Source organism: Pseudonaja textilis, chromosome 2, assembly GCF_049901715.1.
Source record: "Pseudonaja textilis isolate UNSWEBS1 chromosome 2, rPseTex1.2, whole genome shotgun sequence".
Classification (NCBI taxonomy): domain Eukaryota; kingdom Metazoa; phylum Chordata; class Lepidosauria; order Squamata; family Elapidae; genus Pseudonaja; species Pseudonaja textilis.
The window spans coordinates 1,598,193-1,610,373 of NC_141991.1; the positions used below are offsets into that span (position 1 = coordinate 1,598,193).

At 45.0% G+C, this 12,181-nt stretch overlaps 2 protein-coding genes across 5 annotated transcripts; one reads left to right on the forward strand and one right to left on the reverse strand.

The window, feature by feature from the left end:
* Window positions 1-583: 583 nt before the first annotated feature.
* Window positions 584-6,863, reverse strand: LOC113452192 (uncharacterized). Of its 4 annotated transcripts, none has more exons than XM_087928386.1 (4): window positions 6,390-6,863; window positions 4,856-4,966; window positions 2,835-2,944; window positions 584-1,847 (listed from the first exon to the last, which is right to left on the reverse strand). In XM_087928386.1, the coding sequence occupies exon 4, from the start codon at window positions 1,486-1,488 to the stop codon at window positions 853-855; it is 636 nt and encodes a 211-aa protein (XP_087784512.1). In that variant the 5' UTR covers window positions 1,489-1,847; window positions 2,835-2,944; window positions 4,856-4,966; window positions 6,390-6,863; the 3' UTR covers window positions 584-852. The 4 variants fall into 4 exon arrangements, with proteins under 4 accessions (XP_087784512.1, XP_087784513.1, XP_087784511.1 ...); XM_087928387.1 differs by having other exon boundaries at window positions 4,856-4,968; window positions 6,580-6,709; XM_087928385.1 differs by lacking the exon at window positions 2,835-2,944 and having other exon boundaries at window positions 4,856-4,968; window positions 6,580-6,703.
* Window positions 6,864-6,914: 51 nt separating this feature from the next.
* LOC113452190 (zinc finger MYM-type protein 6-like) lies at window positions 6,915-11,975 on the forward strand. The gene is made up of 2 exons (XM_026723632.2): window positions 6,915-7,545; window positions 9,818-11,975. Exons 1-2 carry the CDS (start codon window positions 7,249-7,251, stop codon window positions 11,804-11,806), a joined length of 2,286 nt encoding a protein of 761 aa, XP_026579417.1. The 5' UTR covers window positions 6,915-7,248; the 3' UTR covers window positions 11,807-11,975.
* The last annotated feature ends 206 nt before the right edge of the window (window positions 11,976-12,181 follow it).

Below are 12,181 nucleotides of genomic sequence, written 5' to 3' on the forward strand. Positions count from 1 at the left end.
CTTGCTGTTTTTCAGCAGCTCAGTGGCTCCAAATGCACGCTCCATATTTTGTTCACTTCAGGTTATGAACAAAAATACTGAAGCAGTATCCTTTCTGCCCTGAAAGGGGGTTAAACTAGATCAGGGGGCTCCAAACATGGCAACCTTAAGACACCCAGAATTCCTCAGTCACCCATGCTGGGGAATCCTGGGAGTTGGATTGGATGATTCGGAGATCACTCACAGCTCTCCAATCGATTATGTTGTATTTTCTCCCGAAAAGTTTCTGTTGCATTTCAGCTTTGGCGGAAACTAGAACAAACTTATCACTTGTTCCTTCTATGTATAGCAATAGCAATAGCACTTAGATTTATATACAACCCTGTAGTGATTTACAGCATACTCTGGGTAGATTATAATGTCAGCATATTGCTCCCAACGGTCTGGGTCATTTTACCAACCATGGAAAGATGGACGCCTGAGTCAACCTTGAGCCTGTCAGGATCAAATTCCAGACTGTGGGCAGAGTTAGCCTGCAATACTGCATGCTAACCATTGTGCCACCAGGACTCCTATCTTTCTGTAATATATCAAATAAGAATAGTTTTGATGCCTTAGAAACATTTTTATTCTGCATAGTTATTTTTAAATTCTTACTTTACTTTCAGACAGCACATGTTGAAATCCTAATTTTCACTTACTGATTTATTGATTTTTGCAAGCAAATCCTCTTGGCACGGAGCATTTCTTCTGGCTGAGTCTCCTGTTTAATAAAGTTGTCTCTTTAGCGAAAGTAACTCAGCAATCTGGAAACAAACGATCGTGGTGAACACTTGGAAATTCCCCAGAGGAATTATCAAGCTTTTCTTGCAATCAAAAGGCTGATATAGTCTTTTCTCCTGTATGTGTCCTCTTGTGTTTAATAAGAGTAGAATTGTGGCTGAAATACTGGCTACAGTTTGGGCATCTGAATGGCTTCTCGCCCGTGTGTAAACTGACATGACTTATCAGATTCGAGCTAGTTGTGAAACCTTTCCCACAATCGGGACACTTGTATGGTTTCTCTCCTGTGTGAGTCCTCTGGTGTATCACCAGGTTGGAATTCCGACTGAAACTTCTCCCACACTGCAAACATTTGTGGGGTTTCTCTCCCGTGTGCAACTTCACATGGCTTGTAAGATTTGAACTAGTATTGAAGCTTTTCCCGCATTCCGGACATTCAAATGGTTTCTCTCCCGTGTGAGTCCTCTTATGAATCACGAGGGTGGTGTGCTCGCTAAAGCTTTTGCCGCACCGAGAGCACTGATAGGGTTTCTCTCCGGTGTGGCTCCTTTTATGGATAAAAAGGTTGGAGCTGCAGCGAAAGACCTTCCCACACTGGGAGCATTCGTACGGCTTTTCTCCCGTGTGGGTCCTTCGGTGAACTGCCAGGGAGCTGTTTCGACCAAAGCTTTTGCCACACTCGGAGCACCTGTATGGTTTTTCTCCAGTGTGGATCCTCTCGTGCATAATCAGCTGCGATCTGCAGCTTGTGTTTTTCCCACAAAAGGAGCATCTGTGCGCCTTCGGCACCACGGGCTTTCTTGGATTCTCAAGGAGATCGAAGATCTGCTTAATCCCCTGCTGAATGGCATTTTCATCCAAACCACTGTCTCTTTCCTCCCAAAATGGGGATTGCTTTCCTACCAGGCCTAGATCGCAGTCCAAATTAGTTTTGCCTCTCTGCCGATGTCCAGGTGTCTCTTCCTCGTCATGAAATCGAAAACAATTAATTTCAGCTTTCTCCTGTAAGGCTTCATGGAGTTCCAAACGGCCCAAACTCTTCAACTCAACACTGCCTCCCAGGGTTGCCTTCCCTTGTCCGATACCTGATTTGCAGGGGGCAAAAAAATAATGTCATGATTTTTTTTTTAAAAAAAGAAAACAAGGCAAGTTTCCCTTTCTCGGTTTGATCACAACTGCTTTTACTATACTACCTGTGAACTAAAAGCACTTCTTTGATCTTTTTAGTTGCCAGCAGAAAGGGAGTAGGGGAAAGTAGTGCATTCTTCAAATGCTTCAGATAATTCCTAGGCAGCCGAAGCTGTTGGCACGCAAGATTATTACTGGAGAGCATGATTGATGACTCTTGGCTATGGATGTGTCCCATTGGAGAATATACATCCAGGGGGTGGGGGGGAAGACCAGGGTCAAGGATAAAATGAAAGATGTGTCTTAGAGTCAGCTGCACCCAGGTAATGCCTAATAAATCATTTTTTTTAACTCTGAGAGATGCAGCTAGAAACTTATGATTTGAATGGGGGTGGATTTGTCGGAGCCCTGACACTACCATTATAATCGACTGAGATGCTTAATTCATATTTCCCACAACTGTGTACAGGAAGTCCTTGACTTACGACCACATTTGAGCCCAGCATTTCTGTGGTTAAGTGAGGCTGGCTCCATTTTTACAACCTTTCTGGCCGCAGTTGTTAAGTGAATCACTGTAGGTGTTAAGTTAGGCACATGGCTGTTAAGCGGAACCTGGCTTCCCCATTGACTTTGCTTGTCAGAAGGTCGCAAAAGGAGATCCCATGACCCTGGGGACACTGCAACGGTCATAAACGTGAACCAGCTGCAAAGCATCTGAATTTTGATCACCTGACTATGGGGATGCTACAAAGGTCATAACTGGAAAATGGCCACTTTTTTCAGTGCTGTTGTAACTTTCAAGGATCACTAAGTGAACTGTTGTAAATCAAGGACTACCTGTAATTGATCTTTTTTTAACTGTGGGAGAAAACATTGCCTAAACCTAAAATAAAGTAAAAAAGAGCACTCATACAGGTAAAGGTAAAGGTTCCCCTCACACATACGTGCTAGTTGTTTCCGGCTCTAGAGGGTGGTGCTCATCTCCATTACAAAGCCGAAGAGCCAGCGCTGTCCGAAGATGTCTCCGTGGTCATGTGGCCGGCATGACTAAACGCTGAAGGCAGATGGAACGTTGTTACCTTCCCACCAAAGTGGTCCCTATTTTTCTACTTGCATTTTTACATGCTTTCGAACTGCTAGGTTGGCAGAAGCTGGGATAAGTAACGGGAGCTCACTCCATTACGCAGTGCTAGGGATTCGAACCACCAAACTGCCGATGCTTCTGATCAACAAGATCAGCGTCTTAGCCACTGAGCCTCCACGTCCCATTAATCAAGAACTACTCATACAGGTAGTTCTTGATTAATGACCACACATGCTCTGGCTATTCAAAATTACAATGGTGATGAACAAGGGGACGTAGACTAACTTTATGGTCACTTTGAATATACACTAGTCGGCATACATTAAAATGAAATTTTGTTGCACCCAACTCTCAAAGGGTCTCCACATCCTGGACATAAACTGTTTCAACTCCTACCCTCAAAATGACGCTATAGAGCACTGCACACCAGAACACCCAGACACGAGAGTTTTCCCCCGAATGCTATCACTCTGCTAAACAAATAATTCCCTCAACGCTATCCAACTCTTTACAAATCTGCACTACTATTACTATTAATCTTCCCATCACTCCTTATCACCCATCCCCTCCCACTTATGACTGTAGGACTATAACTTTGTCGCTTGTATCCTTACGATTTATATTGACTGTTTCCTAGTATGATTTGATTGCTTATTGTACCCTATGACTATTATTAAGTGTTGTACCTTATGATTCTTGACTGTTGATGAATGTATCTTTTCTTTTATGTACACTGAGAGCATCTGCACCAAGACCAATTCCTTGTGTGTCCAATCACACTTGGCCAATAAATAATTCTGTTCTGTTTTGTTCTGTTCTGTTCTGTTCTATTCTGTTCTATTCTATTCTATTCTATTCTATTGACTGTTCAAAGTTACAACAGCAAGGAAAACAGTGGCCCCTTTTCATACTTAGGACCGTTGCCGCATCCTTGTAGTCATGGGATCAAATTTCAGACACTTGGCAACTGGTTCAAATTGGTAACGCAGTATCCTAGGGTCATGTGATCCCCTTGTTGGAACAAATATCCTTCTGGGTTCAGGTCCAAGTGGGGGAAAAGACACTGGAAACATGGAGGCTGTTTGGAAAGATGGTTTAATGGTGGACAGGATCTCATGGCTTGGAGCTCCAAAGTGAAAAGGAAGATCACATGCTTCAAGGTGTTGGTTGAAGGGAAAGAAGGGCCAAGATGCTGAGAGACCCTTAGTTATATACCCTCTGTTGGGCCTCACCTTAGTGTTTCCTGTTCCTGTGTAAGAAATATATCCCATTGGCTGTCAGATTCCCGGGGCGGGTCTTAGCTAACTTTGTAGGCTTTGTCTGGACCACATGGCTTTACCTGAGTGCTGGCCGATGCAATCTTCCCAGGCCAGGTGGTGAGATGGGTAGAGGGCTTTGTTATGTAGAATACTCTGCCCCAGGCCTTAATGGCACGTCTATTAACAAAGGTGGGGAGTGAGCTTCTGCCTCTGAGGTGAATTTCTGTTTCTGAGTTTCTACTTCTCTCTTTAGGGAAAATATTCTGCCTTTTTAGTATATCCTAAAATATTTCATTTCCCTAGGAGAGGGGTGGGTGCTACCTTCCTACAGCCTTTTGCGACCTTCTGACTAGCAAAGTCAATGGGGAAGCCAGATTCATTGACGAAACATTTTTACTACATTAAATTGCAATGATTCGCTTAGCAACAGTGGCTAGAAAAGCCATAAAATGGGGCAAACATTCACTTAACCAAATGTTTCAGAAACATACATTTTTGGTCGCAAGTCGAGGACTACCTGCGTAATGTGTTAAAAACCTCACTGGGTTTGTTTACCCCCATCCCTTCCTGCAGCTATTCTAATCTGACCTTAATATAACACGAGAAATCCAGGAAGACTGACCAGCAACGGTGGTTTTTCTGTTTCTTTCTTGATGAGGTTTGTCAGGTGGCTGCATCTGCTTTGATTCTCCTCTGCATCTATTTCCAAGTTGGAGAAAAGTACCTGGACTTGCTCTAAAAACAAACACGAAAGCAAAATACACATAGCTATAATTATATCAAGTCCCCAGTTCAAATCAGCTGTCTGCAAGGAATATCAATCCTTCCATTCCCCACCAACCCGTCAGAGCTGAAGAAGCTTTTGGATGAGAAGCGAAACGTCTTCAAAAGAAAAAACGAGAAATCCCAGTTGCCTCCTTTAAAAAAAAAAAAAAAGCACTTTTAGGTAAACCGAGGTAGAACCTAAGGCCAGGTGTGGCCATCAAGCCCCACTTCTGCACTTCCAGCGCCCTGGAAGATATTTTAAGCGGAGAAAGCAAAAACAAGAGAGGTGGAAAACGGTACATATGGAGAGCAAGTCTGAGGTTCATGAAGAGAGAGGAACCTGCTGATACAAGGCAAACCAGGGATCCAGCCACTCCTCGAACTTCAAGGGCGAGGCCGATGGCAAGGTCTCCCTTCCATTTTGCAGCACACACACCCCAAATCCAACCTGCCTTCCCACTCCAATCCCCTTCCCCGATTTCAATCTCACGTCCGTCTAGCTCTAGCCCAGAGGTCTCCAAACTTGGCAACTTCGCTTGTATACTTATGATTTATATTGTCTATTTCCTACTGTGATTTGCTTATTGTACCCTGTTACTATCATTAAGTGTCATACCTTATGATTCTCGACTCTTGACGAATGTATCTTTTCTTTTATGTATACTGAGAGTTTTTACACCAAGACAAATTCCGTGTGTCCAATCACACTTGACCAATAAATAAAGTAAATAAAGTATTCTATCAATCTATCTGTCTATCTATCTATTGGTCCTCCTTTTTCTTTCATTTTTCTATCTATCTATCTGTCTGTCTGTCTGTCTTCCTTTTCTTTCTTTCTTTCACTTTTCATTCTATTATCTATCTGTCTGTCTTCCTTTTTCTTTCATTTTTCTATCTATCTATCTGTCTGTCTGTCTGTCTGTCTTCCTTTTCTTTCTCTTTCTTTCACTTTTCTATTATCTATCTGTCTGTCTGTCTTCCTTTTTCTTTCATTTTTCTGTCTATCTATCTATCTGTCTGTCTATCTGTCTGCCTCTCTTCCTTTTCTTTCTCTTTCTTTCACCTTTCTTTCTTTCTCTCTCTCTCTCTCTCTCTCTCTTTCTTTCTTTCTTTCTTTCTTTAAGACTTGTAGATTTCAACTCCCAGAATTCTGGGAGTTGAAGTCCACAAATCTTAAAGTTGCCAAGTATGGGGACCCCTGCTCTAGCCGCTCTATGCACTCACAAACCTCTTGTTCTGTAGACTTAAAATAACTTTATTGTCACGTTGAACAGATCCTAATCGGCATACATTATAATGAAGCTTTGTTGCATACAGCCCTCAAAGGATCTCCCCTTCTAATATACACTACATAAACATGACAGGATGGGTGGATGGATGGATGTACCCACAAATATTATATGAATGAATGGATGGTTGGATGGATGATGCATGTACCCACATATATTGTATTACACGGAGAAACAACACAGTCTAGTTCGGCTGTGTATACATGTATCCAGCGAGAGAAACGAGCGTTGCGAGGTAAGAGATGCTATAAATGGCAAAGGTGCTACCAGGCGCCTTTCCTTTCATCTTCACCTGGATTCACCGACGCGGGGGGGAAATCCCCATCTTTGACCATCCGAGGGGCTTCCCTCGACTTCCCTGCACGGCGCAGGTACCAAGGGAATGCACGCGCCTGAATTAGAGGGGTGACCCCGAGATCATCGCTCCTTCCCTGCCTTTTGCACCCGACGCCGTCCCAACCTCCGCGGCTGCGAAGCTTCCCTCCGCCGTCCCCCCCCCCCCTCTTTGTCGGAAGAAGAGCAGCAGACACAGAACCTCCCGGCAGGCCGGAAGAGGAAAATTTCCCCTTTCGTTCGGGGCCACTCTAGTCGGCACGTATCTATCGTTCGGGCTCCTTTCCCCTTTCGTTCTCTGGCTACCACAAGGCCCCTCTAGACGGCGGGTATCTATCGTTCGGACTCATTCATTGTAGCGTGTGGCGCCCGGGAGCCAGGAGCGCGACGAAAAAGTTGTGGCGGAAACGATTCGCAGTTTCTTCTTAACAGATTCACGGACTAACGGAGTTGGAAAGGGGCCTTGGAGGTCTTCTAGTCCAACCCCTACAATTTCTGGAGGCATCTCGGGCGCAGAAGCCCCCGAAGCATTTCTCCCCCTCCTGGAAAGCGGAGAAGGGCGTGCGTAGAGGCTGGTGGGTGCCCCCCTCGCATCGCCTTGGGGCAGGAGACCCAGTGGGAAGCCAGGATGGAGAACACCCTCGTCCCAGAGGCTCCACCCGATCTCTGCAGCCACGTGGCCGAGGGGCCCCGGGAGATTTGCAGCCGCCTGCACCGCCTGTGCCATCAGTGGCTTCGGCCGGAAAAAAGCAGCAAAGACGAGATGCTGGACCTGGTGGTGCTGGACTATCTGCTGGCCCTGCTGCCCCAGGAGATGGCGAACTGGGTGAGGGAGTGCGGAGCCGAGAGCTGTTCCCAGGCGGTGGCCCTGGCCGAAGGCTTCTTGCTCAGCCAAGCCCAGAGGGAAGAGCCCGGAAAGGGGCAGGTGAGGAATGGGGCGGGGTGTCTCTCTCCCTGGGAGCTGAGGATGGAGAGGGGAGGGGAGGATCAAAGATCCATCCGTGTATCAATAAAGGAGAATATTGGTGGCTCCTGGGTGACGTGGGGATGGGGGTAATCCGTGTATCAATAAAGGAGAATATCGGTAGCTCCTGGGTGATGTGGGGATGGGGGTAATCCTTGGTGCCTCTGAGCGTGTGGTTCCCAGTTCGGGCCTGAGCCTGGTGGCGAGGCCAATGAAGGACGCCAGACACAAGGTGCAGATTTTGATTTCCTTTTTATTGGGGTGCTCCAAGGAAAAGGGGTCCTGGCCCAAATGCCAAGAGCAAAGGATTAAGAAAGCTTTAGACATTTTCCCTAAAGCAGAAGGTGGGATAATAAGAAATATAATCTGATAAACATTTTAGGAATGATCTAACATAAGAGATCCCCAACTGGTGGTCCGCGGACCACTGGTGGCCCGTGAGAAAATGTTTGCATTTTTGCATTTCTTATATTGCACTAAAAAATCAGGTATCTTCAAACTACAGCCTCTGGGCCGGATATGGCCCATGGAAAGCAATGAATCTGGCCGAGTGTGAACACGAGGCCATGCTGCCCATATTACCCTGCCCACCTGCTGGACCCCCACACTTGGGCCGAGCGCAAACCTTGAGATGCGAACCACACGAACTGGAAAGTCGGGGAGGGAAATCCGCCCTGGACTCAGTACGCTCAGCCCAACGGAGTGGTGGTGGGGAGGCTCAGCTGCCTTTCGAGCCTGCCTCTTGGCTTCTACGAGGCCTCCTCGCCTTGAGGAGCTCACTAAAGCAGTGTGGGAAACTTCTCCCTAGCTTTGCCGTGCATTGCAGCTAAATCGGTCCCATATTCCAGAGCTTCAATAGTCCCAGGATTTGATCATCCCGAAGCAGCTGCCAGTAGTTGGGCCAGTCCTGTGACTACTACAGCTCTGGAATATGGGACCCACTTTCCCACCACCGTCAGTCTGCCCCTCTTCATTTTCCTTCACTCCGACGGACCAAGCTTGAGAGAAGGAACACAAAAGAGTTTCCTGGAAGGCTTTGTGCCTGAACCAAGGGCTTTCTCTTGGGCCTCCTGCTTGGAGGCCGAGAGAAAGTGTCTCGTCCGGACACAGTGCCCCAGGGTCAAGCTAGCACCGATGTCCCGCTGCATCCATCCAGCAGGAAAACAAGAAAGGGGAGGCGGAGAGAAGTAGTCCAGCTGCCAAGGTACACCAGAGTGGGAGGCCAGCGGACCCGAGAGTTTCTTCCCCGTCTTCTGAGGAACATGGGACTTCTCACGACCGGGTCCTGAGATCTCTTGCAGTTTGTTCTGCTACTGGAGGATGGGCTGCAGCAGTCCCACCTTGGCCCATGCCAGCTCCCTTGAGTTGCCCATGCCAGAATCTCCCCCTTTGGGGTCTTTTTGAGTGGGTTGGAGGGGGGGGGAGAAATTCCAACTTGGGGTCTGCTTCAGCCTCCTGGTGCGGGGCTTTGGGCGAAGGTTGGAAGGAAACGCTGCCGATGGCGAAGAGCCGGAGGGCCTTGGTCCAGTGGGACTGCATCATGGCCTGGAACTGGCTGACCATCTCAGCCCGCTGAGCCTCCAGGCGCCGGTACCTGGCCTTGCACTCCCGCAGGTCTTCCCTCTGCTTGGAAAGCCTATGCTCGTTGTCCTCAGTGAAGGGCTTCTGCTGAGCCTCCTTCTCAGTCAGATCCAATTTGAACTGAGCCAGCTGTTTTGCCGACTCTTTCTCGTGGTGGCTGTTTAGTTCCAACAACTGCTTCCTGTTGGGGCCCTAAGGAGCCCAGGCAGGCAGGCGAGGAGAGACCAGCGAGGCACGCCTCGATGTGAGTGACATCGAGTTGGCCATTTTTACCCAGCCAGTCATTGGGCAGATCAAACTATAGTCCAGCCCCCAACAGTCTGGGGACTGTGAATTGGCCCCCTGTTTAAAAAGTTTAAGGACCCCTGCGCTAAATTCACAAACTGCCCTAGTGAGGGGGAAACAAGAGGTGCAGCGTGACATCAGGGTAGTCTTAAGATGAGGCAGCCATTGTTGAGCTGCACGCTTCAATATTGTTTTGACCATTACAACAGTCACCCTGCTCTGAGGATACCAATTCTCATCCAGTTGTTTTATTTCTCAGGTGCTCTTTTTAGGTAAGTTTGACCTTAACTGTATTTTCTTTGACTGCAATACTTAATGGCATCAAATAATTTGATTTTGACAACTATCATTTCTTGTTTGATTCTAGATTCAAATGGTTCCCATGATGAGTGAAACGCAAAGGAATATTTTGCATTTCTTTAGTAATACAAAAGATAACATTACTAACGACGATAGTAACAACAATATGTATACTTCATTTAACCATGAGCTGATCAGTGAATTGGAGCCTCCACAGTCCTCGTCAGTCACCATTAGGAAGAACATTCAAACTGGAGTCGGAAAGAAGAAAAAACTCAAAGTATCAAGAAAATATCATTTGGATTATTTGAAATTTGGATTTATTCAAGAACCTGGTAGTGAGCTGGATCCACGGCCACTTTGTATTGTGTGTTCTAAGATTTTATCCAATGAAGGCATGAAACCTTCGAAACTCAGAAGACACTTGCAATCAAAACATCCGGATTTAGCTTACAAATCACTTGAATATTTTCAAAGAATGCATGAAAATATGCCAAAGCAAGTAACGGCTCCATCAAAAATGACTGTTGAAGATAAGTCCTTATTAAAGGCATCTTACCTGACCGCACTTCAGATCGCAAAAAATAAGAAGCCGTATACGATTGGAGAAGAATTAATTAAGCCTTGCATGTTACAAGCCTGTGAAGAGGTTTTGGGAAAGCAGGCTGTTCAGGAACTGAATGCGATTCCTATGTCCGCTAACACCATCAGGCGCAGAATTGAAGACATGGCGGAAGATATTGAAAACCAGGTTATAAAAATGGTAAAAAATTCCCCGTTTTATGCAATTCAACTTGATGAATCAACAGACATAAGTAACAAGGCACTTCTCCTTTGTTTCGTGAGGATTGAGTGTGAAGGAGAATTACAGGAAGAACTACTTTGCTCGCTCAACTTGCCGGGCAGAACAACTAGCTCTGAGATTTTTGAAGCACTGAGCAGTTATTTCCTGGAACATGGAATTGAATGGAAAAAATGTATTGGGATATGTACAGACGGTGCCGCAAACATGACTGGACATCTTTCAGGAATTGTTGCCAAGGTGAAAAATGTTGGTCACCCAGACATTTTGTCTACACACTGCATTATACATCGTGAGCAACTTGTGACAAAAGAAATGTCCCCAGGACTACACGAAGTATTATCAGATATTATTAAAATTGTACATGAAATTCGACACAAAGCGCTCAATTCTCGAATGTTTGAGGCACTTTGTGAAGAAATGGGTTCTGAGTATACTCACCTCCTTCTTCACACTGAGGTGAGATGGCTGTCCAGGGGCAAAATACTAACCCGACTGTTTGCTCTTCGTGAAGAAGTCAAATTGTTTTTCTATCAACAAAATAATCCAAAATTTCAGGAACTGTTGTCTGACGATGAGTGGGTAGCCAAGCTTGCATACCTGGCAGATATTTTTGCGCTGTTACATGAACTAAACATATCTTTGCAAGGACAACTTGAGGTATTCGCACTGCGAGGTAAAATGGATGCTTTTCAAAGGAAAATATTACTGTGGCAAACACGGTTGGCTGAAGACGATCTGCAGATGTTTTCAAATTTTGCTGAATATATGAGAGAGAAGGATGTTAACCGGCAGGTGATAACCATTGTTCAACAGCACCTACAATCACTCACAGAATCTTTTGGTCGCTACTACCCAAAGAATGAAGATCCCAGACATGGCAATATGTGGATAATAGATCCATTTGCAGCAAACATTGAAGATAGCAATTTAAGTCTGCGTGAAAAAGAAAACCTCATTGATCTATCATGCGACGGCCATCTCAAAATTAAATTCCACTCATCCATCTCAAGTCCTCATTTCTGGCTCTCTGTAAAAAGTGAATACCCATTGCTGAGTGAAAAAGCAATGAAAATTTTGATCCAATTTTCAACAACATATTTGTGCGAAAAGACATTTTCATCAGTCACAGCAATTAAAACTCGGTACCGTTCTCGGCTTGAAATAAAAACGACTCTTCGTCTTGCAGTAACGTCATTGGAGCCAAAAATCCATAAACTTATTTCAAACAAGCAGAAACAAATATCACACTAAAAATGTGTAATACTTAAATAAGCTTCAATTGTTCTGTTATAATTACGCTAACTTTAATAATTTTGTTACAATTAAACAACCTGTAAAGATTTTATGACTAAATAGGCGTTTATAATTTTGTTATATTAAATAGGTGCATTTCATATTAATAAAATGAAAGTTCTCTGATCATTATTTTACAAATGTAATTATCCTTTTTTAAAAAAAATCATATTGGTGATTTGTGGGATATCAAATTATGAATTTGGTGGTCCCTAAGGTCCAAAAGGTTGGAACCTGTGATCTAACAATTGGGTCTATTGGTCTAATGAATGCTCCAGGAGTTATCTAATATACACTTTATTTGTTCCAGGCCATCCCTATTCCTAACTTTTA

Bases quoted from the DNA above. Each gene is read 5' to 3' on its own strand.
- LOC113452190 (XM_026723632.2), top strand. From the start codon at position 7,249: ATGGAGAACACCCTCGTCCCAGAGGCTCCACCCGATCTCTGCAGCCAC. The intron at 7,546-9,817 runs GTGAGGAATGGG...GTTTGATTCTAG, and splicing joins AAGAGCCCGGAAAGGGGCAG to ATTCAAATGGTTCCCATGAT.
- LOC113452192 (XM_087928384.1), bottom strand. From the start codon at position 6,441: ATGTGGGTACATGCATCATCCATCCAACCATCCATTCATTCATATAAT. The intron at 4,967-6,389 runs GTGGGTACATCC...TTGTTTTTAGAG, and splicing joins CATTCATTCATATAATATTT to CAAGTCCAGGTACTTTTCTC. The intron at 1,848-4,855 runs GTCAGTCTTCCT...CCTGCAAATCAG, and splicing joins CAGAAAAACCACCGTTGCTG to GTATCGGACAAGGGAAGGCA.